The sequence below is a fragment of the Cebus imitator genome, unplaced genomic scaffold, assembly GCF_001604975.1.
Source record: "Cebus imitator isolate Cc_AM_T3 unplaced genomic scaffold, Cebus_imitator-1.0 Scaffold56, whole genome shotgun sequence".
In the NCBI taxonomy this organism is placed as follows: domain Eukaryota; kingdom Metazoa; phylum Chordata; class Mammalia; order Primates; family Cebidae; genus Cebus; species Cebus imitator.
The window spans coordinates 4,619,444-4,642,193 of record NW_016107371.1 but is presented as its reverse complement, the minus strand read 5'-3'; the positions used below and the strand labels follow the sequence as shown (position 1 = coordinate 4,642,193).

The 22,750-nt window shown below is 37.1% G+C and overlaps 1 protein-coding gene across 1 annotated transcript in view; it reads right to left on the bottom strand.

Annotated features, from left to right (window-relative positions):
• The window catches only part of ZFPM2 (zinc finger protein, FOG family member 2), a 466,965-nt gene that overhangs the window by 219,561 nt on the left and 224,654 nt on the right, over window positions 1-22,750 (bottom strand). The window contains exon 4 of the mRNA XM_017528980.2: window positions 16,273-16,391. Coding sequence (XP_017384469.1) covers window positions 16,273-16,391 — 119 coding nt within the window. The remainder of the gene's footprint in view (window positions 1-16,272; window positions 16,392-22,750) is intronic.

Here is a 22,750-nt window from a genome sequence, read left to right as displayed (position 1 = left end):
ACCCTGTGCTATATGATAACGGTTCTATTTTGCTGGAGCTTCAGCTGTCTTTTTATTTTTTCCTTCATGGGTAGGAATGATTTTATTTTAGCTGTTCTAGGAATAGCAGATCTGTTTCTAAAGCTCACTAGAATTTTCTTAGCTGTATGAATTATTTTTGAAACATTTAATGTGTATTTATTTTTTTAAAATGCAGAGTAAAAATAGCACATTTATTCCTCTTTCAAAAATCTCAATAAATAACAAAGGTACATCAGGCTCCAAAACAGCTTAACTGAACCATATGTGAATCCAAAGGCCTGCCAAAATGGAATCAGCGTTATGAAAGAGCTTCATATTTCATCTAGCCATAAAATAGGAACCTACGGTATATAAAATACACAGGTTACTTGTACAGAGCTCACGATGACAGTGAATTGAACACTCACTGTCCACAGACTAAAAGTGACCTAATACATACTCTGGGAGGTTTCTTGAGTTTGGATTTTCTTTTTCTGTCTTTTTGACCTGAATTGACTAATCACAGACTATGGAGCAAATAATGTAAAACAGCATCTTGAACTTCGGCCCTTCTGACAGTCACAGAGTTTTACCATTAAAATATTTCATTAGAAAATCTTCAAGAAACAGCAGAAGGTTTGGCACTGAAGCCTTAGGATCCCATTAAGGGCCCCTGCCATATTCCCTAGCTCGTCTAGTCCAAAACAGCACACTCTACTCCCACAGAGTCTCTCCAAAGCCATTCTGAATCCTCTTTTCCTTATCAGACTGATACAGACCTGCATCATCCTCGGAGCCTTCTGACGGGGCTACAACAATTGGGGAAAGGGGGGAGGTGATACAGCAGCTCATTGTTTCCTTTCACAAAACCCTGCCACAGGGCGCAGATTAACACCAAAAAATAGATGGCTGCAACCAAAGAGAAACATTTTTCAGAATGCCTCCACTTGATTAATGAAGTAATGGAGCCGACCAGGGTTTGACTTTCATCATGCACTCTTCCTCCCTCGCCCCTTCTCCTGGAATATCAGCAGAGACAGGGACACTTGTGTATCTGTCTGCCTCCTTTGAAAAGTTGTCATTTTCACAAAGTTTTGAAGGAATGCAACAGGAATAAGACTGCCTAAGTTTCTTGCTGAAAATACTCAGATAAAGGACAAATATTCTTTCCAGCACTTCTGTGGTGTGCCTTTCTTTAATAAAGGCAAGTGCTATTTTTTTTTTCGTGTAGGAGCTGAATTTAACATGTACTTGGGTCCTGATGCTTATCTCAGGGGCACACATGGATATAATTGGGTACCTTCAAATGCACTAATATGCTGTGTGTGCCTGGGCAGCAGTAGCTTTCAGAGGAGAGGTGGTAAGGCCACATCCGAGATTAGGATCAGAACCTGAGGGACTCTTGCTGCTCCTGTCTGTGGGATAATGCTCACACTATTACACATAGGGTAATGAGGTACAAATGGTATTTGTTTGACTTCTTAATAAAAGCTAAAACTTAAGGCACATGAAATGCCTCTGCTTTTCCAAACTCTGTCCCCATTTCTTCATATTTCACAGTACATCACTGTCTGCATTATGACTTCCTTATTCACTCCATTCTGTACGGAGCTCTAAAATGCCATAAATAATGAAAGAATCAAGTTAACATTTTAAAATGCAAACCTAACTCAAAAGTGAATCAGACAGGGTAAATTACTTTTCCAATTGTCTGAAATCCCCAATCACATACTTGAGAAATGCTTTCCGAAGAACAACTCCTTACAAAAATAAAACTCAAAGAAGCCAAGATCATTCAAAACGCAGTCTGACTGCTTAACCTTTCTTTCTCTTCCTAAAAATACGTGTTTTTTCTTTGCCTCTACATTGACTGTCTACTTAGATGACAAATGCACTAAGTCCATACCCTTTACTTATCTAGGCTAGAGTTCTCAGACTATTCATGCCAGCTACTCAGTATGTGTTTGTATGGATACATACATGTGAGCACATGTGTATGAAGATATATTCATATGACAACCAAAACTGCTTTTGAAAGTATGTTCAGGGAGAGAACAGAGGAGAAAAGACTAGATGCACTGCTTGGGGAATTAAAGGAATGAATAATCTACTTTCTATTCATAGGCATAATAAAAAGTAATGCAGGTTTGTTTAACCATCTGTATGTTTTTCAAAGTGACTAAATGCATATAATTTTATATAATTTTATGAGAACTCTATGATGTAGGGCTGGTATAATAACCCCTATTTTATAACTGAGGAAACTGAGAGCATGTATGATTACCCAAGATAGCACATCCACTTTGGGTAATAACAGTCAGGACTAGAATCCGGCTGCTCTGACCCCATCAGGGGCTCTTTCCTGTACTTTCTCGCCTACTTTTAATCTTTACAGTGTGTGAGTGTGTGTTTCTCAAAATTACCAAAGGAGAAGAAACACTCAGCAAACTACTTCTGATCCCCAATTGCCATCAGATTTTTGAACAAATCATGTTTGGCATATTTTAATTTGTCTTTCTCTATTGCAAAATTAATAACAATAAATTAATCAGGAAGTTACTGATCACCTATGTGGGAAACCATATATATTTTCAGGAATAATAATAAAATATGCCTCATTTCCACAAATGTCTTTCAGTTATTAATCTTTGATTTTGGTTATGATGCTGTATAGCATACAGGTTTGTTTTCTCTATTCAAATTCACTGAATTTTCTTTTGTGATTCCTCCTACAGCTCTTAGTATTTGAAAGGCCTTCCCTATCCGCAGGTCAGGTTAACCACTTATGCAAATTACCTTCTGTGGCAGACAGCCTCTGAGATGGCCCCCAGTCATCTCAGCCTTCTGGTTTCAAGCCCTGCACAATTCCCTTCCCTAGAATTCAGCGAAAGTGATGGCTTGCCAGTCCCATGATTAACTTACCAAAGCACTGTGGCTTTTGTCTGGGGCTCCCTGTCCTGTGTTCTCATCTGCTTGTTCAAAGGGATGTCAGCTGCCATAATGTGAGTTGCCTTACGCAATCAATAGTCATTTGAGTGAGCATGTAGGCAAATCCTCCACTAGATGAGCTTTTAGATGACACCACAGACCTGTCTGTCCCCTTGATTGAAGCCTTGTGGGAGACACTATGCCTAAGACAAGTTGTAACTCATATTTTTAATGCTCAGAAATGGAGCTAAAAAGTATGAGAAGAAAACCACACAACAACCTATGTAACCCTATGCTTGACTGGTTTCCTGCCATTAAAAAATATAAAGTGGCCGGGCACAGTGGCTCATGCCTGTAATCTTAGCACTTTGGGAGGCTGAAGCTGGTGGATCATGAGGTCAGAAGATTGAGACCATCCTGGCTAACACAGTGAAACCCTGTCTCTATTAAAAATACAAAAAATTAGCCAGGCATGGTGGCACACACCTGTAGTTCTGGCTGCTCGGGAGGCTGAGGCAGGAGAATCTCTTGAACCCCAGAGGTGGAAGTTGCAGTGAGCCAAGATCGTGCTACTGCATTGCAGCCTGGGTGACAGAGTGAGACTCCATTTCAGACAAAACGAAAAAAAGAAAGTCATACAAAATGGCACAGAAGACACCGAAATTATTAGAATCAAGAAGCCACAGTTTTGTTAAGCTGAGACAAGAGGTTTTATGAGAAAAGTGACATAAGAGTCAATGAATAATAAAGAACAACTTTAAATTCAATATTTATATTAACAGGCAAAAAGATGTTAATCTCCAAGAGAGTTTCTCAAATAATTTCTCAAATTTCTAAAAGTATGTAATAAATATTACTTCATTATTCTCTTATTAGAAATTGATGTAAGAATGTTTGTCTCGGACCACCACACAGCATCAACACAGAGGTTTGTAACAGTGGCTTGGAAAGAGTCACAAACTTGTCTATACCAGGAAAATCTTATATAATCATAAAAGTTGTCAATGTCACCTGACAGCTACAGTTAAATTACGAAACTTGATGAATCCCATCCTGGGAATATTTATTGAAAGTTAGATTAAAACCACAGTCCAACATGTTATCAGAGTTTGACAAAGAATTTTCCCTAAGTAATTTTTATTTTTAAGACCAAACTGAAGGAGTATAAACTGGTAATTATGTCTATTCTCTCCATTATCATCTCCAAGTTACTGAATGTATTGTCATATCATGCTGCAATTGCTGCTAAATCATCATAACACTGGAATAATATTTGTTACAACCACACTGGAATAATATTTGTTACAATCATGTAAGCATATAATGCCAAACTAATTGTTTTGAAATCAGTATAGAATGACAATTTCTCAAAAACATCAAAAGAAAGAATTTAAAAGGCATGCCAGACTGATCAGCAAATAGTGAGGGCAGTTTGGTCAACTCTATGAACAACTCTTCCTCACTGTGCTTTCTTACTTGTACCTTCACCTCCCACAAAAAGAAAATAAAAATAAATAAAAAAGGCCAGGCGCAGTGGCTCAAGCCTGTAATCCCAGCACTTTGGGAGGCTGAGGCGGGTAGATCACGAGGTCAAGAGATCGAGACCATCCTGGTCAACATGGTGAAATCCCGTCTCTACTAAAAATACAAAAAATTAGCTGGGCATGGTGGCACATGCCTGTAATCCCAGCTACTCAGGAGGCTGAGGCAGGAGAATTGCCTGAACCCAGGAGGCGGAGGTTGCAGTGAGCCGAGATCGCACCATTGCACTCCAGCCTGGGTAACATGAGTGAAACTCCGTCTCAAAAAAAATAAAAATAAATAAAAAATAAAAATAAAAAAGTGCATTTCAAGACTGATATTTTATCAAGATGATGATAGATTCTCTGAGAGGGGCAGGGATTCTACATATCCACTGACTTTCACCTTAGGCCTTCATGATTCTGTTTTTGGGAACTACAAAGAAATGACAGTAGCAATGAAGTCTGCATTAAGAAAATTCATGTAAAGACCCCTATATGATTGCGTGGGAACAATCACAACTCCCATAAAGAGTATCTATCTGGAGCTATAAACCAATAGCCATTCTTCATCCTTCACACCGATCCTCTGTGGGAAAAGGTAATGTGACTCATTAGTCTCAACTTTACACACATAGAGTGGAGCGGCTTTGATCATCTTATGATGACATAAACAATTCCTCCTTTCAGACATTAATTAAATTAATAGCACTAATTGTCCTTTTAATAACTCTGAAAAGATCATCTTCAACAAAAGTTCTCCTCGGAGTTCTGGAAAAGGGGAACAATGAATAATTTTTTTTAAAATATATATTCTTAAATTCAAACTTGGCCTAAGTAAGGATAAATAGGTTTAGCCCTGTAAACCAAAGGCCAAACGTATTTAAATTTCAGGCAGAGCAGAGTAAGTTAGGTCCATAAATAAAGATGTCTGTATAGCAAGGAATTGTGTTCCCACCTTTCAAATGCAAGTCCAAATGTAAAGAACCTGGAAAGGCTTCACCATCAAAAGAGAAAGTCAGTCAGGATGAGATTAACAGACAGACTAGCTACAGGTATTGATCGGCTTACCACCTATGCAACTTACGACCATTCGACTTTACGACCACAATCGCTAGCCACGACTGCTCCGCGTCTGGCAGCGCAAACGTTGCCCAGCTGGGCATACGACAGTGCGGACCAGCTTCCGGCAGCACTACCATCTCTGCGTGCACCATTTCAACTGTACATATAGTCTACTCAACTTACGACCAAATCGTGTTACGACTGGTCCGCGGTCCCGACCATGGTCGTAAGTTGAGCACTAGCTGTATACACAAAAGGTATATTATGGAGGCAAGTAAAAATTATCAAGAAGGGCACCAATTCATGTTTTCATTTCAATATTGTGCTATATGACAATGTATTTTCATCCACTGCCAATATCATAACTATATCTGCATTATAACAAAGACAATCCCTTCAGATCAACATGAAATTGACCTCTCTGACTTGCTTCTACATATTTGAATTGTAAAAATATTGTTTAGTGTTTGGTTTCTTCCTTTCTGACTCACATTCAGTAGGAGGCCTTTGATTACTGAGGCCTCCACACAAACTTCTATCTCCTGTCTTCCTGAGTAATCCCTCTCCACCCAAAAAAAATAAAAAATAAAAATAAAACAACAACAACAACAAAAACCCTCCTCTAATTCTAGAAACCAAGCCAACACATCACTTTCTAAGGCTCTGCTACATTAAACATCTTGCCTTCAAGTCTTCTTTGAGCAGCTTTTCTGTCCACTCAGTTTCCATTAATTCCCCACATAGCTGATAGAGTATAAGAGAAGCCAGGATCTTGCCCTCCCTAAGGGACAAATCTACAACCTCCATCAATAATGAACTTCACCAATGTTTCCCAAGAGGAACAGGGCACAATTAAAAAGGTTATAAGTCCTTGCACTACCAGAACCTAAGGGCGTCTGTGAATGAAACTGGCTTAAGCCCAATTAGAGGAATCAGTACATTTGTCTTCTTTTGGAACAACCCTGCTCTTACGGTTCCCATCAATTCAGTATAAATCTGACTGATCTTATCCAAGAAGTTAATAGAAAATTGCTCACAGTGGGCGACTGCCACCTCAGTTTCCAAGCAGAGACAGATGGAATTTCCCAGATGGTTTATCACTGGAACGTGTGAGGCTGGATGAGACTTCACAGAAAGCATGGTAGAGCAGAACACCTTCTTGGCCTTCACCCATGTTATAGTGAGGGATCTAAAACTGATTCTGTTGTAAATAAATCATAATTGCCTCACTAGGCTCAACACCTCATCCTCCCTAGCGGTATCCAAGGGTTGCAAATCTTACACTGAAATTAGTCAACATTTCTCAAGAAACCATCATGGGCATAACTCCTTATGAGATAAAAACTGAAGAAACAGACAGAGCTATCCTGTCCTACTGAACTTTCCTCTCAAATGAGATTAAAATAAAAGTGCAAGTCTGTAAACAAATAAAACAGGTACAAGATAGCATTTCCTGTGGTAATTGCTCTGCTGAGTTGGGTAGATGAAGCAAGACCACAGACGAAACAGACATGGATGTAAACGCTCAGGAAGGATGCAGAGTCTTGAATAAGGAGGAGGGTGCAGTATTTCCTGACACGGAGAAAAGTGAAAGGAAGAAATTACTGTGTTCATTCATTCAAATGTTATTCATTGAGCTCTTAATACAAGCTAGAAATTGTTCTAAGTAGGAAGGATAGAAAGATAAAAAATAGATAATAAGCATATGGTCTGGAGGGGAGATAGACAAGCAAACAGGACCTCACAGTTCTGTGATCAGTGCTCTTATCCTAGTAAACCTAGAGCATCAGGGAAATTCTTCAAGAGTGGTTATCTATTCCAGACCAGAGGCTTCAGGTAAGGTCTACTTTGGAAGTGATTTTGAGCAGTCTTTAAGTAAGAATTAGGAGTTGGTGAGATGAAGAGAGATAGGTGGGGAAGGGAGATGGGGTTTCCAGGATGATAAAACAATATGACCAAATGTACACATGCGGAAGAAAAATGTACATTCAGGCTGGGCATGGTAGCTCCTGCCTGTAATCACAGCACTTAGAGACCGAGGCAGGCAGATCATGAGGTCAGGAAATAGAGACCATCCTGTCTAACATGGTGAAACCCGTCTCTACTAAAAATACAAAATTAGCTGGGTGTGGTGGTGTGCGCCTGTAGTCCCAGCTGCTCAGGAGGCTGAGGCAGGAGAATCGCTTCAACCTGGGAGGTGGAGGTTGCAGTGAGCCAAGATCGTGCCACTGCACTTCAACCTGGCAATGAAAGGAGACTCCATCTCAAAAAAAGAAAGAAGAAAAGAAAGAAAGAAAGAAAAAGATAGAGAGAGAGAGAGAGAGAAAGAGAGAAAGAAAAGAAAAGAAAAGAAAAGAAGAAAGAGAGAGAGAGAGAGAAAGAAAGAAAGAAAGAAGAAAGAAAGAAAGAAAGAAAGAAAGAAAGAAAGAAAGAAAGGAAGGAAGGAAGGAAGGAAGGAAGGAAGGAAGGAAGGAAGGAAGGAAGGAAGGAAGGAAGGAAGAGAAAGAAAGGAAGGAAGGAAGAAAGGAAGATGGATGTATATTCAGGGCACCACAGTTAGTTCAGAATGACTAAAGTTTACAAACAAGTGGAAAAGGGGTCAGAGCTGGGGAGGTGGGTATCACAAAGGCCTTTTTAAAGCCTAAAAATGGGGATATTCTCATGTCCTTTAGAATGATTTTAAGCACGTGAGGTAAGTGACTACCCTAGTTGTAGTTTTGCGTTCAGGACAGGTATGGGTAGGTGTAACTGTGTATGAACACCATTTGAGATGTGAGTAGGAGAGGCAGAAATGCAGAAAAGACATGGGGTAAGTAAGAGAATGGACTCCCTGTGGAGGCAGGAAAGGAGAGCCAGAAGGCTAGGATTAAAGGTGACTAGAAGCAGGAAGTCAGGGAGAAGAGAGGCTGTCTGTGGAGACAGGAATAAACCCTGTTTGTGAATGCTTAGTTGGAGGAATTAAATGGAAAAGGCTTCCAAAACAGCTGAAAAGTGCTATTAGAGAAAGGGTGAAAAGCCAAGGTTAGAGATTTTTTTTATTTAAATGTCATTTGTAAATTAGTAGCTGAAGCTTTACAAGTGGATAAGCTCCCTGAGGCATTGGGAACAGAGGGAGAAGAGAAGAAAGGCCAGAAGTGTTTTGGGAAACACTTACAGTTAAATTAAAAAGAGCCAAGACCCAGAGAGATATGAAAAATAGGAAAGTATGGTAGTCCTGAGCCCAGATTAAAATGAATATTAAGAAGGAAGATATCATTCACAATGTCAACATCAATGAAACCTGAAGCTCAACAAAAAGTCATGCCTCAGCAAAATTATAAATTATGCCAATAATTTATGAGATGGGAAAGATGAAGAATATGGGTGGAGTCACTGAGAATGTCCCTGATAAGTGAATTCAACTCGATTAGATTTTTATTTTAAAGAGCATTTATTGAATATCTATTATGTGCCAGTAGTAGAGGTTCAAAATTGAATAATAAAGATTAAATAATTCTATGTCCTCTAGAATCTGAATAATTTGGACATTGCTTTCAAATTTATTTCATTTTTACATCTTAGAGGCTGTCTTAGTATGGAGTCCCCAGAAGCTTACCCAAGTACAAGTAGTTTCCTGGGAAGTTGATACCAGAAAATTCCAGTAAGGTTGTGGGGAAGTAAGCAGGAAAGGGAAAAGGTCCAAAAAATATTCACTTTCAAGGCAATCAGAGCTCAATTCTATTACCAAACTCTAATAGACAATATAGAACACATCTTACATCCTGACCAAGAAGAAGGGAAGTGGAGGTGTCATTCCACCAACTTTTGGTCCATTGTTGTTTGAGGATAACCGTTGGGAATAGGAAATCTCCAGCTCTGTCAGCTTTCCCAGCTGGCAGGAAGTTTGATCTTGAGGCTGGAAAAAAGTGCTCAGGCAGAAAACTGATAGATGTGCTCACTGAGCAGCCTTTGACTATAGAGGTGAATGCTGGAGACATGGGCAGAGATATATTTGCTACAGGATATGTACAGTATGAAGCTTGAAGACTCTAGCAATGATTAAGATCAAAGATGAATACTGGAAGGGATAAATATGCAAAGGGAGAAATAAAAGCATTAATAATTCTAAGCATGTAGATCAGGAATTTCTCATTCTTTCCTCAACCACATTTCTATAAAGATTACTATCTTAAAACTTCTAAGATGCAATTTGATACACGTATCATTTCATTTTTAGGTCAACAAGATATCTATAGTGCCCTTTATATGTATATTTCATTTAAAAAATTCAATCTCACAAATATCCTGTGGGAAAATAAGACAAAGTTTTGTTCTGATTGAACAGAATTAAAATGGGATTTACGTATCAAATTTCATTTGTTGAATTTAACAGATGGTGATGTTTATTATTATGTTGTAAGTAATATTGGGCTTTCTGTTTAATTAACTATGTATGTTGTATGATTCTGGCAGTTGGCTGAATCCAATCAGAATAGTTAGCTGTCAATAGTTGATATATTTAAAAGCAAGAGAGGGCAAATGCCATTTAAATTTCAGGCACCCAACCTTCCAAGTAATCACTGCGGCTTGATACTTACTAAGCACTACCACATACTAGCACAGCTGAGATTCAGTTTACTGCAAGGATCTTCGTCCTTGGGAGAATACGGGGGGAAAACTTCCAAGGTGCAACATATAAACATAACACATCCAAACCAGATATTGATTCTAAGGTACATCCAAACCAGATATTGATCAGAACTGAAGGTGATTTTTAAAACTTCTTCCTTGTCATTAGTCCTTTTTTTTTTTCAATGAACAAAATTGTAAAACTTTCAAAAACAGCAAGTTTGTGCTACCATGATAGTATTAAATATAAGTTATTTCTGAGATATGAGTTGAGAAGCTGGAAGGAACACTGGCGCCACTCACTGATAACAATTTTTTCAGGGGTACAGGGTCATACCTCAAAAAAACAAAACTTGCTAGGTAGTGCAGACCTTTGCAGCCTGTGACGGTTCATTTTATGTGCCAACTCACAGGGCGCTTCTGAATGAAATTAATATTTAAATCAGTGAACTCTAGGTAAAACAGACTGCCCTCCAAAATGTGAATGGGCCTCACCCAATCAACTGAAGCCCTGAATAGAGCAAAAAGGCTGGCCTCCCTACGCAGGAGGAAGACTGCTATCAAACTTCATCTGTACTACTGACTCTCCCGGGTCTCTCACCTGACTGAATACTGCAAATTCTCTACTTCCCAACCATCATTACTGGCAAGCCAATTCCTTATCAGTAATCACTGTCTAAGGCCAGGTGCAACGGCTCAATCCTGTAATCACAGCAGTTTGGGAGGCTGGGGTGGGCAGATAACCTGAGGTCAGGAATTTGAGACCAGCCTGGCCAACATGGTGAAACCCAGTCTCCACTAAAAATAAAAAATTAGCTGGGTGTGGTGGCATGTGCCTATAGTCCCAGCTACTTGGGAGGCTGAGGCAGGAGAATCACTTGAACCCAAGGAGTGGAGGTTGCAGTGAGCCGAGATCACGCCACTGCACTCCAGCCTGGGCGACAGAGTGAGACTCTGTCTCAAAAAAGAAAAAGGAAAAGAAAAAGAAATCTCTGGCTCTACACCTACACATCCTGTTTTTCTGTTTCTCTGGAGAATCCTAAGACAGAGCCCTTGGCAAACAGTCAAATTTAGGCATGTAAAATCCCTAAATGCCAAGGTCTATAGTATTATTTGTTTAATTTAAAGAGTATTTTTTGCTTTAAACCTAAAATATTTCAATGAGTTCACTTCCACAGATTAATGACTAGTAATAGTAGTTGAAATTTGTGGATAACTCACATATGCTATCTCATTTAGTCCAAAATTTCTGTAAGCTGGGCAGTATTATTATTACATATCACAGAAAACATTTCTAAGGCTGGAGCATGAGTTGTGGAATGGAGTTGACCTTAGGCTAGTTATTTAACTTCCCAAAGTAGCAGTTTACTCCTCTGTAACAAAGGAGATAAACATTACCTTCTCTTGCACTTGTGTAAGAAGTAAATATGATACAAAACATGTAAAGCACTTTGACCAGTATCTGGCCCAGTCAAAGTATTTCCTATGCTGCTGTTGCTATTATAAAACTTTTAAAGCATGAAGTATCTACCCAGATAATAAGGTGTGGACAAAAGAGACTCTATTTCTATGTTCAGTGTGTTACATAATTCCAAGAACAACTTTTTGTCAAACCAATTTGTTTGGTGTTTCTGTGTTTCTTAAAATGTTCTACATACATCTAAATGCCTGGTCTGCAAAGGTTTCCTGCAGAAGGTGGCATATTGCTAATGTACTTCAAGATGGGGACTTGAAAGATATAAAAAGGATTTGACATCTGGCATGGCGACTCAATTAATTACTGTGTTGGATTAATTAGTGAGCTGAATCTCCCAAGCCAACACCATAAGTTTGAGCAGAGTAACATCACATCAGTTGGCGAATAAGCAATTTAAGAGAGTATGCTAATCCAAATTTGATTCAAGTTTGGGTAGGGAAGGGTTAGTAGACTATACATTTTATTGTAAGGAATGTTTATAATATCAAATACATATTATAATACTGTCCAAATTATGAAGATGTAACAAAATTGCAGAAGCCTTTGAATTAAGTTTTAACTGCTCAAGTAGTCTAATTACATAACAAATATTTTGCCCAACAGGGAAAAAAGGTATATTTGTAATTTTTGCACACTTCCTCTCAGAGATTTTCATAAATTTAGGATTCATGTTAAGAAATCACCAACAATTTTATCATGCTCAAGTCATGTTACAGATGTTACACTGAGAAGGTAGTGTGGCATACTCTTTAAAAAAAAAAAAAAGCAGATTCTGGAATCAGAAGTGCGAGTTTTTATTTTCTTATCCATAAAATATGATTTATGATAGAACCAAATTCACAGTTTCTTTGGAGATTAAGTGAGCTAATTTACTTCCATTTTCCAGCCATATATGTTAGTCAATTTGATGTACAGTAGTAACAGTAGTAGGAATACTACTACTAGCAGTATTTAATGATATAAGCTCAGAAGTAAATTCTGGAAGAGGATGTTATTTCAAAAGAAAAACATCTGAAAATATATTTTAGTGAAGTAACTAAATTTTAAAAAGAAAACTGCTGTATTTTAACTAAATAAAATAATTTGATATTTAAATCCTAAGACAAAAGAAGAAAACTGAAGTATTAAATTGTTTTCGATAAATAATTATCACCCATTACCCAATTGTTGATAACCTAGAGTAATATTAAATAAGTCATAAAATAGCTTTAGAGCTATATAGAACTATTTAAAAAGCAAAATGACATCACCTTCTAAAAATCAGCAATTATTTCAATAAAAAATCAAACTTTCTCAGACAGGTTTATTTTCGATCCATCACGATTTAGCATATGGTAAAAACATCAGAAAACTACCGTTCTTATACCATTCTGTATACATGCAGATAGTAATGGCAAGATTAATCAAAAATAGCATTTTAGTAAATGTACTCTTTTAATACAGTAAACCAAAAAATGTTCATGTTGCACATCAACTATAGCTGATATACTGTCAGTGCACTTTTGAAGGAATATCAGACAAATGACTAAAGGTTGTGTTGGTATCTGAAACACTGTGATAAATAAGATAAATATGATATAGCTTAAAATGTTTAGTAAGCAATGCTACAAGACAAATAGAAACTCCCAGATAAAATCAGAATAACACTTAATTCAACCTTTGATGTTTAGACAATCTTCCCCAGCCTTTCTTAACATTCATTAGCTTGAGAAATGGGCATAGTTAATATCGCTCTCCGAAAGGAATCAATAGAATCTGTCAATACAACTCAACCAACTGAGGCCTGCAGTTTGTGGCCATATCACAAAGCTCTTTTGAAGTAGCTGCACTGGTCCACCTAGAACAAATTGCTCAGATTATTAATTAGTTAGCCTGGACTAGAGTCAACTTGTTTGGTCTTTAAATACATGAGAAAACCCCTACTTCATCCTTTTAAGGATAAATACATGAATATATGAAGTAAGAAATACATCCCTGAGATCTTTCGCATTCTTTAAAAGTTTGGTAACACAAATGTTTTCTATTTATTCTAATCATTATTTTTAGTTGAACCAACAACTTCTGTCACATCCACATGGCACTGAATAAACAGAGATCCATATATATCAATGTTTTCACAAAAGAAGACATACATGAGGCCAACAAACATATGAAAAAATGCTCATCATCACTGGTCATCAGAGAAATGCAAATCAAAACTACATTGAGATGCCATCTCACGCCAGTTAGAATGGTGATCATTAAAAAATCTAGAGACAATAGATGCTGGAGAGGATGTGGAAAAACAGGAACACTTTTACACTGTTGGTGGGAGTGTAAATTAGTTCAACCATTGTGGAAGACAGTGTGGCGATTCCTCAAGGACCTAGAAATAGAACTTCCATTTGACCCAGCAATCCCATTACTGGGTATATATCCAAAGGATTATAAATCGTTCTACTATAAGGACACGTGCACACGAATATTCATTGCAGCACTGTTTACAATAGCAAAGACCTGGAACTAACCCAAATGCCCATCGATGATAGACTGGATAGGGAAAATGTGGCACATATACACCATGGAATATTATGCAGGCATCAAAAACGATGAGTTTGTGTCCTTTGTAGGGACATGGATAAACCTGGAAACCATCATTCTCAGCAAACTGACAGAAGAGCAGAAGATCAAACACCGCATGTTCTCACTTATAGGCAGGTGTTGAACAATGAGAACACATGGACACAGGGAGGGGAGCACTACACACTGGGGTCTGTTGGGGGGAAATAGGGGAGGGACGGTGAGGGGTGGGGAGTTGGGGAGAGATAGCAAGGGGAGAGATGCCAGATGTAGGTGATGGGGAGGAAGGCAGCAAATCACACTGCCATGTGTGTACCTATGCAACAATCTTGTATGTTCTTCACATGTACCCCAAAACCTAAAATGCAATAAAATAAATGGAAAAAAAAAAGAAGGAATTTCCTTCATGTAATAAATTGAAAATGGAATGTAATGATGCTGAACTCAGTACATCTGTCAAAACTACTCTGGGAGTTTTTATGTCCCCTTAGCATAGATAGAGTCATTTAAAAGTCACAAGACTCTTCCTACATAAATAGCATTTAGAGAGAAGGACTTTCATTAGAATGAATGCTTATAAAATGTCTGGCTCCTCTAAGGAATATGAAACATTTTTCTTCCCAAATTTCATCACCTGTATTATCACTTACTATAAGAGAGGTTTTCAGCTATTGTTTTTCTTTTATCCCATGTAGTAGGCAGAATAGCTCCTTGCAAAGATGTTTACATCTTAATCTCTAGAACTTGTGAACATTTCTTTGCATTGGCAAAGAGAAATTAAGGAAGCAAATGGAATTGAAAGTGTTAATCAGCTGACCTTAAAATAGAGAAATTAGCTTAGATAACCCAGGTGGACACAGTGTAATCATAAGTGTCCTTAAATGTGTAAAAGCGAAGCAGAAGAGTCAGAGAAGGAATGTGGATGGGAGAAAGACTCCCATCAGCCCCTGGTGGCTTTGAAGATGGAACTGGGGTTACACGGGTAGGGCCATGGGCAGCCTTGAGAAATTGAAAAAAGAAGAAAACAGATTCTTCCATAAAGCATCCAAAAAGTAGCTCAGCCCTTCAGACACATTCCTTTTAGCCTAGCGACACCCAATTTGAATTTCTGACTTCAATAACTACAAGATAATAAGTTTATATTGTTTTAAGGCACAAAGTTTGTGGTGAGTTGCTGAGGCAGGAATAGCAAACTAATATATCCGATTAAGAAATAAAGTTTAAATGTAATCAAACGACCTACCTTTCCATTACTTTTACATTTTATTATTTTTATTAATTTATTTATTTTGAGACGGAGTCTCGCTCTGTCACTCAGGTTGAAATGCAGTGGCATGATCTCGGTTCATTGCAGACTCCGCCTTCTGAGTTCAAGGGATTCTCTTGCCTCAGCCTCTCAAGTAGCTGGGACTCCAGGCACCAGCTACCATGTCTGGCTAATTTTTTCTTGTATTTTTAGTAAAGATGGGGTTTTGCCACGTTTGGCCAGACTGGCTTGAACTTCTGATCTCAAGTGATCCACCCACCTCAGTCTCCCAAAGTGCTAGGATTACAGGCGTGAGCCACTACATCTGGCCTCCATTACTTTTACAATATCTATTTAATCAATAATCCATATAATCATACCAAGAGATAGATTTTCTGTTCTCAGAACTTTTATAAAAAAACAACAAAATGATAATGCTGATCATTCATCCCTGCTTTTAAAGGTACCAACAGAATTACCAAGGAATAACAAAGTTGTTTATTTCTTGTCCTTCATGTAAACCTGTAATGTATGACAACCTGTGTCATCTGAAAAATAAAGGCAATTGTATATATTTTTAAATGTGAGCAGTCTTAGTTTGGCTAGGCAGATAAAGCAATAACTTTATATATTACCTCACTAGCCATTATTTAGTATGAGTAACCTGTTTCCTTCTAAATTTTGTGTATATTACTGTCAAGACACAAACCACTTGAAAAGTATTCAAGTTTTGCCATCCATGAAGTAGTAAAAACAAATGGTTATTTTTTAGGGATTTCATTGGAAAATAAGCAGAGATAATTTCTGAGCTATGACAAAATATTAATAGTCAATGACAAAATATTAACCATCTTGGAACATCCACATACCAAAGAATTGTTATTCAAGTCCATCTTCCCAGCAAACGGCCCCCAGGTTGTTCCCACCGGAAGTTGCTGCCGACTCTGAATTTTTCGTTCCCCATCTTTCTGAAACACCTCCAGCTCTCCTGCAGACAATGAAACAGAAGTGTTTAGAGTACTTCCACTCATGCCTTAATAGCAGCGACCTCTTTTTATGTGTTTGCTTAACACACATAATATTCTCAGGATTCACATAAAGAGAATTAATTATGCTTGTCCGAAAAACAACTCATCCTGAGAGGAAAATAAAACTTGTCCTTATAACTGTATTCAAATTTAGTACAAATTTCTTCCTTGCACCTTTTCAAATGCATCATCTACTGAAGTCAAGTCTTTTTAGTTAAGTCTTTAAGAACCAGAAACAATAACACTCCCTTAAAAAGCGCTGATCCAATGCCAAAACAGATAGACAAGAAACATTAGGACAATCATTTTGCGTTAAAATTCTTGTATTTATTTGAGACTCTTGGACAACAATTTGTGAGAAATTTTGAAGTACTTGGCAATTTTCTGAAATTACTACCAGTTTCAACAGATAAATTGGCTATATGTACAATATATAGCAAGGCATGTGTTTCAAATAAAAAAAAATGTTTAGACAAAGTTTTTACTTGTTTTTCTGTATTTGGTATATTGGATAGAATTCTATGTTGCCAAAGGAGTATGGACAAAAGCGCTTTGGAAATAACCAGTTTTGGAAGGTCTTCCTCCTCTTATTTACTTGAGTAATATTTTGGAATCATTAAAGGAAAACAGGAAGTAAAGATAGTATACACACTTGCATAAAGTAGGAATTCATTAAATGCTTGCTTAAGAAGTAAATGAATGGAGTGATATACAAATAGATAAAATAGGGCCTCAAACGTCAACAACAAAAAAATGGCCAATAGCCTAAATGTTATTTGAGATAGGCAGAAAAAGAAAAATCACAATCAGGACTTGTAGCCTCTCTTTAAAATAATTAAATCTAGGATATTTATTTCCCAAAGGGTATTACCATGCCATATCACAATACTAAAATGTTTATATATATAATATATATACACACATATGTGTGTGTGTGTGTGTGTGTTTGTGTGTGTGTGTGTGTGTGTGTGTGTGTGTGTATATTTTTTAGATAGAGTCTTGCTGTGTCACCCAGGCTAGAGTGTAATGGCGTGATCTTGGCTCACTGCAAACTTCGCCTGAGTTCAAGTGATTCTCCTGCTTCAGCCTCCAGAGTAGCTAGGACTACAGGCACCTGCCACCACGCCTTATTAATTTTTGTATTTTTAGTACACACTGGGTTTTACCATATTGGCCAGGCTGGTCTCGAACTCCTGACCTTGTAATCTGTCCACCTCGGCCTCCCAAAGTTCTGGGATTACAGGCATGAGCCACCACACCAGCCTAAAATGTTTATATTTAAAATTTTTATCTCAATAATATAATTTGCTGTTTTTAAATGTTATTTCTTTTTCAGCCTGATCAACAGCAGACATGAGAGTGGGAAGTAATGAAATAGAAAAAAATATTAGGTTGGTCAAAAATAATGGCAAAAACCGCAATTACTTTTGCACCAATTTAAATGTAAATGAAAATCCATAAAGACTAGAAAGCTGAGGAAAATAGAATATATTCAGTAATTAAGTTTTCTAAATATATCTCATGACAGGTAACATAAAATTGTTGCCTTAATCTGGCCTTAGCTTCTTTTCAAGTCAGTAGCTATCTTTAAATACATAGATTCAATCTCATGTTTTTTTAAAAGAAATACTGTCAACCTGAGTTCAGTTATATCTCTTCTTTATTTCTCTATTTAGTGTCATCTCCTTTTAATAGTTTAAACGCCAGACATCATTTTTCATGTTTTCATTAGGGCTTATTCTGAAAACCAAAACTAAAGTATATAAACTATCATCAGCTAAAATATTTTGGCAATGGCTAAATTGCATCCATTGTAAAATTTAAATTTATCTATATCTGAGCAATAAAGATGCAATGTTAATAACAATTCCATGTTCCCAGTCAAAAATTTAAATTCAGGGACGACACTTCCATTCTCCCTTCTTCTCACACTCTTTCTTTCCCACTTGAAAAATACACTAAAAATGGAAGAACACATCAAATGAAGACATATACACATTCTCCAACTTTTTTTATTCTGGCATACCATCATTCTGGCAAATAATAATCAGCAGCGAGGAAAATGAGCCCAGAACAATTCAGTAAGTACAAACATCTAAAAGATATTTTTATAAATAGAATATGTATAGTAGATAACATATTAATGCCTCAGCACTAGATTTTCATGCCTATTCAGTGTCCAGAAACTATGGAAAGAATAATTTGTTTCCTGTATATAGAATAACAAATCCATTTATGAGATTTTCCTCTGAAAATGTTTTTCATCTTTGTGCAATCTTTTTGATTAATGCATTGGAACCAGAGACCTTTTATAGAAACACCCTCAGAGACAGAGCACAAAGATAACAATCTACTCTGATGTCAGAGAGGAACCAGTGGGAAAATACGATTCAATATATGCATATTCACATTCTTTATTGAAATATTTAGGATAATTTTCTTATTTGAAAATAAACTGTTTAATTTCTATTGGATAGGAGTTCTCAGTATTTTTTCAACCATTGTTTTATTTATATTTAAAACAATTTATTTACATTTTACCATGGAAAATAAAATACATTTGAATCTCTCAGATAAATGCAAGTTAAAAACCTTTTCTAAATAAAAAGATACCAAAATAATTTGCTTATTTTTACACACTAAATGACCAGTCATGTTACATTTAAGTGATGCCAGAGGAATCATTAGATTCTTTGAAAACCCTTTAAAAAAGTAATTCATCCTCTCTTTCTGCCACTGACATATTTCATTTGAAAAGCGTTCATACTCAGTCAAACAGTGACTCTTTATCTATACCTGTGGATTTACAAGCAGCTGTCTTTTAATGGGTTAAGAACTACAAACTTGGGCCAGATCATAAAGTCATATCCAAATATCTCCAAAGTTTCTGAAGTGTCTTTGACTATCCATTAAAATTTTAAGTAGACCAAAAATACTTTTACAAGCTCTTAAAGATGGCCACAACAGAAAGTCCAGTAACTGTTTGAGATATCAAGTCAATCTTTTCAAGCTTACTAGGCAAACAAGTCTCCTTTCTTGCTTGCCAGTCTCTTTTCTTGCCCCAGTCTCCTTTTCTTGCTCGACAACAAGTTATTTCGGGGTTTAGGGAAATCCTTTCTGGTGCTGAAATAGTTAAATAAAAATACTCATCTATTCATAATAGCATTTATAAAAACCGCAAGCATAGTGCAAATAATTAGCATGTATATTCTACCAGAGTTACATAGGTTAATGATAGCAACAGAAATAAGACATTGTATAAATGGAAGTTACATTTAACTTACATACTGCTTAAGAGTATGATTTTTTTTTCTACAAATTAATATAGGTGTCATAAATAGAGTAAACTTTACTGCCCTAAGAGTAAACAGATTTTTAACCAATTCTGTTCAACAACTAGCTGAGCTTCCTCAAATAAGCTATATATTTTCTGAGTCCTTGGTTTGTCATCGTTAGAGTGGTTTGCACTCACTCTCAACTTGGTAAGGTGTTTTTCAACACTGACAGTACATGATAGCATGATTCCCCTACCCGAGATATAGAAGTAGAAGGGCACTGGGCTGGTGGGTCACAGACTTAGGTCTTCGAACCACTTTATCAAAGGATGGACATTTGACTTGAAAAGATTATATATTCTGAAATAAGATAGAAAAGCTCCAATTCTTATTTGATTTGTTTATTCCTTTATGCCTCATTCATTTATTCTATAAATATTTATTGGGGATCTGCTAAGTACCAGACACTGTGTTAGACCAAAGTATAAAGCAAGAAAACAAGCCTGGACCTGAATGAATTCCATAAAATAAAATCCATATGACTTTGGAAGTAAAAGTCATAGAACTTAGTGACTGTTTAGATTTTAGGACTTAGGGTAGAGAGAATCCAAGAATGTTACGCAGGTATCTCACTGTGTCACACGAGCCAATGGCCACATACCTGTTGAGATAAGAGAATGCAGAAAGAAAAACAAGAATTAAGAGTAAAATAAGGAGTTAAGTTTGGTAACGTTGATATTAAAGTGGCAAAAAAGAAGGCAACAGGTAATATAAAGAAGGCAATAGGTAATTTTAGGTAGGCCAGTATAGACCTGGGGCCCAGAAGCAAGTTCCTAAGTAGAATTAAGGTCTTGGCATTTATTCAGTAATGAAAACCACCTTGTATATTTGGTAATAAAAGCCAGAGAATTAAAGAGTATATCATGATAAAATAAAAAGACCTAGGACAGAGCTCTAAAGACCTTCAAAGGCATAGTGATGGAGGAATAGGCATAGAAACTTTAGGAAAATTGGCAAGAGATGTAGAAAAGAAATTGGTTTTAGTACTATAGACACCAAGGGGTTGATTGAGAACTTGAAGGAGAGGGGAATCAATCAAGGAATCTGAAAATTTATGGAAGTAGGAAAAGAAGAGGAGGCCAGGAATGGTGTCTCATGCCTGTAATACCAGCACTTTGGGAGGCCGAGGTGAGCGGATCACCTGAGGTCAGGAGTTTGAGACAAGTCTGGTCAACAAGGTGAAACCCCATCTGTATTAAAAATACAAATAACAGCTGGGTGTGGTTGTGCATGTCTGTAATCCCAGCTACTCAGAGGCTGAGGCAAGAGAATCACTTGGATAGAGGAGGCAGAGGTTGCAGTGAGCCAAGATCGCACCACTGCACTCCAGCCTGGGTGACAGAGCAAGATTCTGTTGAAAGAAAAGAAAAGAGGGGAGGGGAGGGGAGGGGAGGGAAGGGAAAAAAAGAAGTAGGGGAGGGGAGAGGGGGAGTAAAAGAACTGGAAATATTTCTTTGGATGAGATGGCGATGACAGGTATTTGGAGTGAAAGGAGTTTTGTGAAATGGTAGACCATGATACACACTGGAATGGGCTCACAACTGAATGAGAGAAGGGTAACTATGATAAACTTTAGCAAGTTACCTAACCCTTTGAACTTCAGTTTCTCCATGCAAAAGAGGGATTGCAATAGCTTTCTGAAAAGGTTGCTATGAGGATTAACAATATGGAAATACCAGATATTTACTACTTTACCAAAAAGAAACTGAAGAATTCTAAGAGCATGTCCATATGACTTCTATCATCACATCCAACCATTCATTGATGTCACATTGTCTCCTTGTCACCTTTATCCAGATCACTCCTCACATCCTGACTTATTTTCTTTTCTATTATCTGTTGGATTCACCCATTTTATCAGCATTTTTAAAGTTTTCATCAACTCAGGTATAGATGACCCACCAGCCTCCATTCATTCTGCAGCTCCAATTCAGGTTCCAAATCTCCACCAGAATAAACTGATTAAAACTCCACTTTCATCTTGTTACCCATTTATGCAATTTTCTTCACTAGCTCCTTCTTAGCCATCCCAAATTGAACATCTCTGCCTGAATTTTAATACCACGATACTGCTCCACAGTACTTGCTTGTCTCCTTCATTCTACTGCTCTCCCAAATGTGTTCTTCCGTCCTGTCAAAAAAAGTCTTCTTCCCCTTCCATTCCTCCTCATCTCCAATTTAGCTCCTCCATAACTTTCTGAGAATGGTTCCTGCTATCTGGCAGACACACCCTATTCCTGCCTGCCTCAATAGACCCTTTTAAGGTTGCAAGGTCAAGCCCAAAGCCATTCTCCTTCATGAAGCTTCTCTGAATTCTAGAGAAAACTGAATGTGTCTTCCCTAATACTCCCATTGCATTTATAGTCCAATATCACACAGTTTTACATTTAATTATTCCCTAGTAGGTTTCTCCTTGATAACTTATTTCACCTCAACAGAAACATAAACATTTTAATCTGCAAATTTCTTTTAAAATTCTGTTTATTCCCTGATAATTAATAGAGTTTGTGACACATGATATTTGAAAAATACAAATAGAACAAAACTGATGGGATGAAAATGTTGATAATACCATGTATCACAATTTTAGCACAGTTGAAGTTGATTTTTGGAGACAAAAGAGAGTTGTCTTAGTAAGTGTCTGCTCTTTGTATTACAGCAAGCATCCATTTCATTTGTTCAACCCTCTATGTAATACGTTCACATACATTACCTCATCTGTAGAATATGAAGAGGGATGAAAAAATAAAAAATTTTCTTCTCTGCCCAGTTCATATATTTGCAGCTATTCTTCAAAAAGAAGCCTGATTTTTTAACATGCTGGGTAGGTTCACAGAAAATATTTGAGACACATAGGACGGACTAATCAATTTTGGTAAAAGATAATATTGTTAGTGCTCAGGGCTGTTTCTCTTATCTTCTTGATAATGCATACTTTTAAAAGTCTGTGATTACTCAAAGACTTCTGATAGCTTCACTAAAAA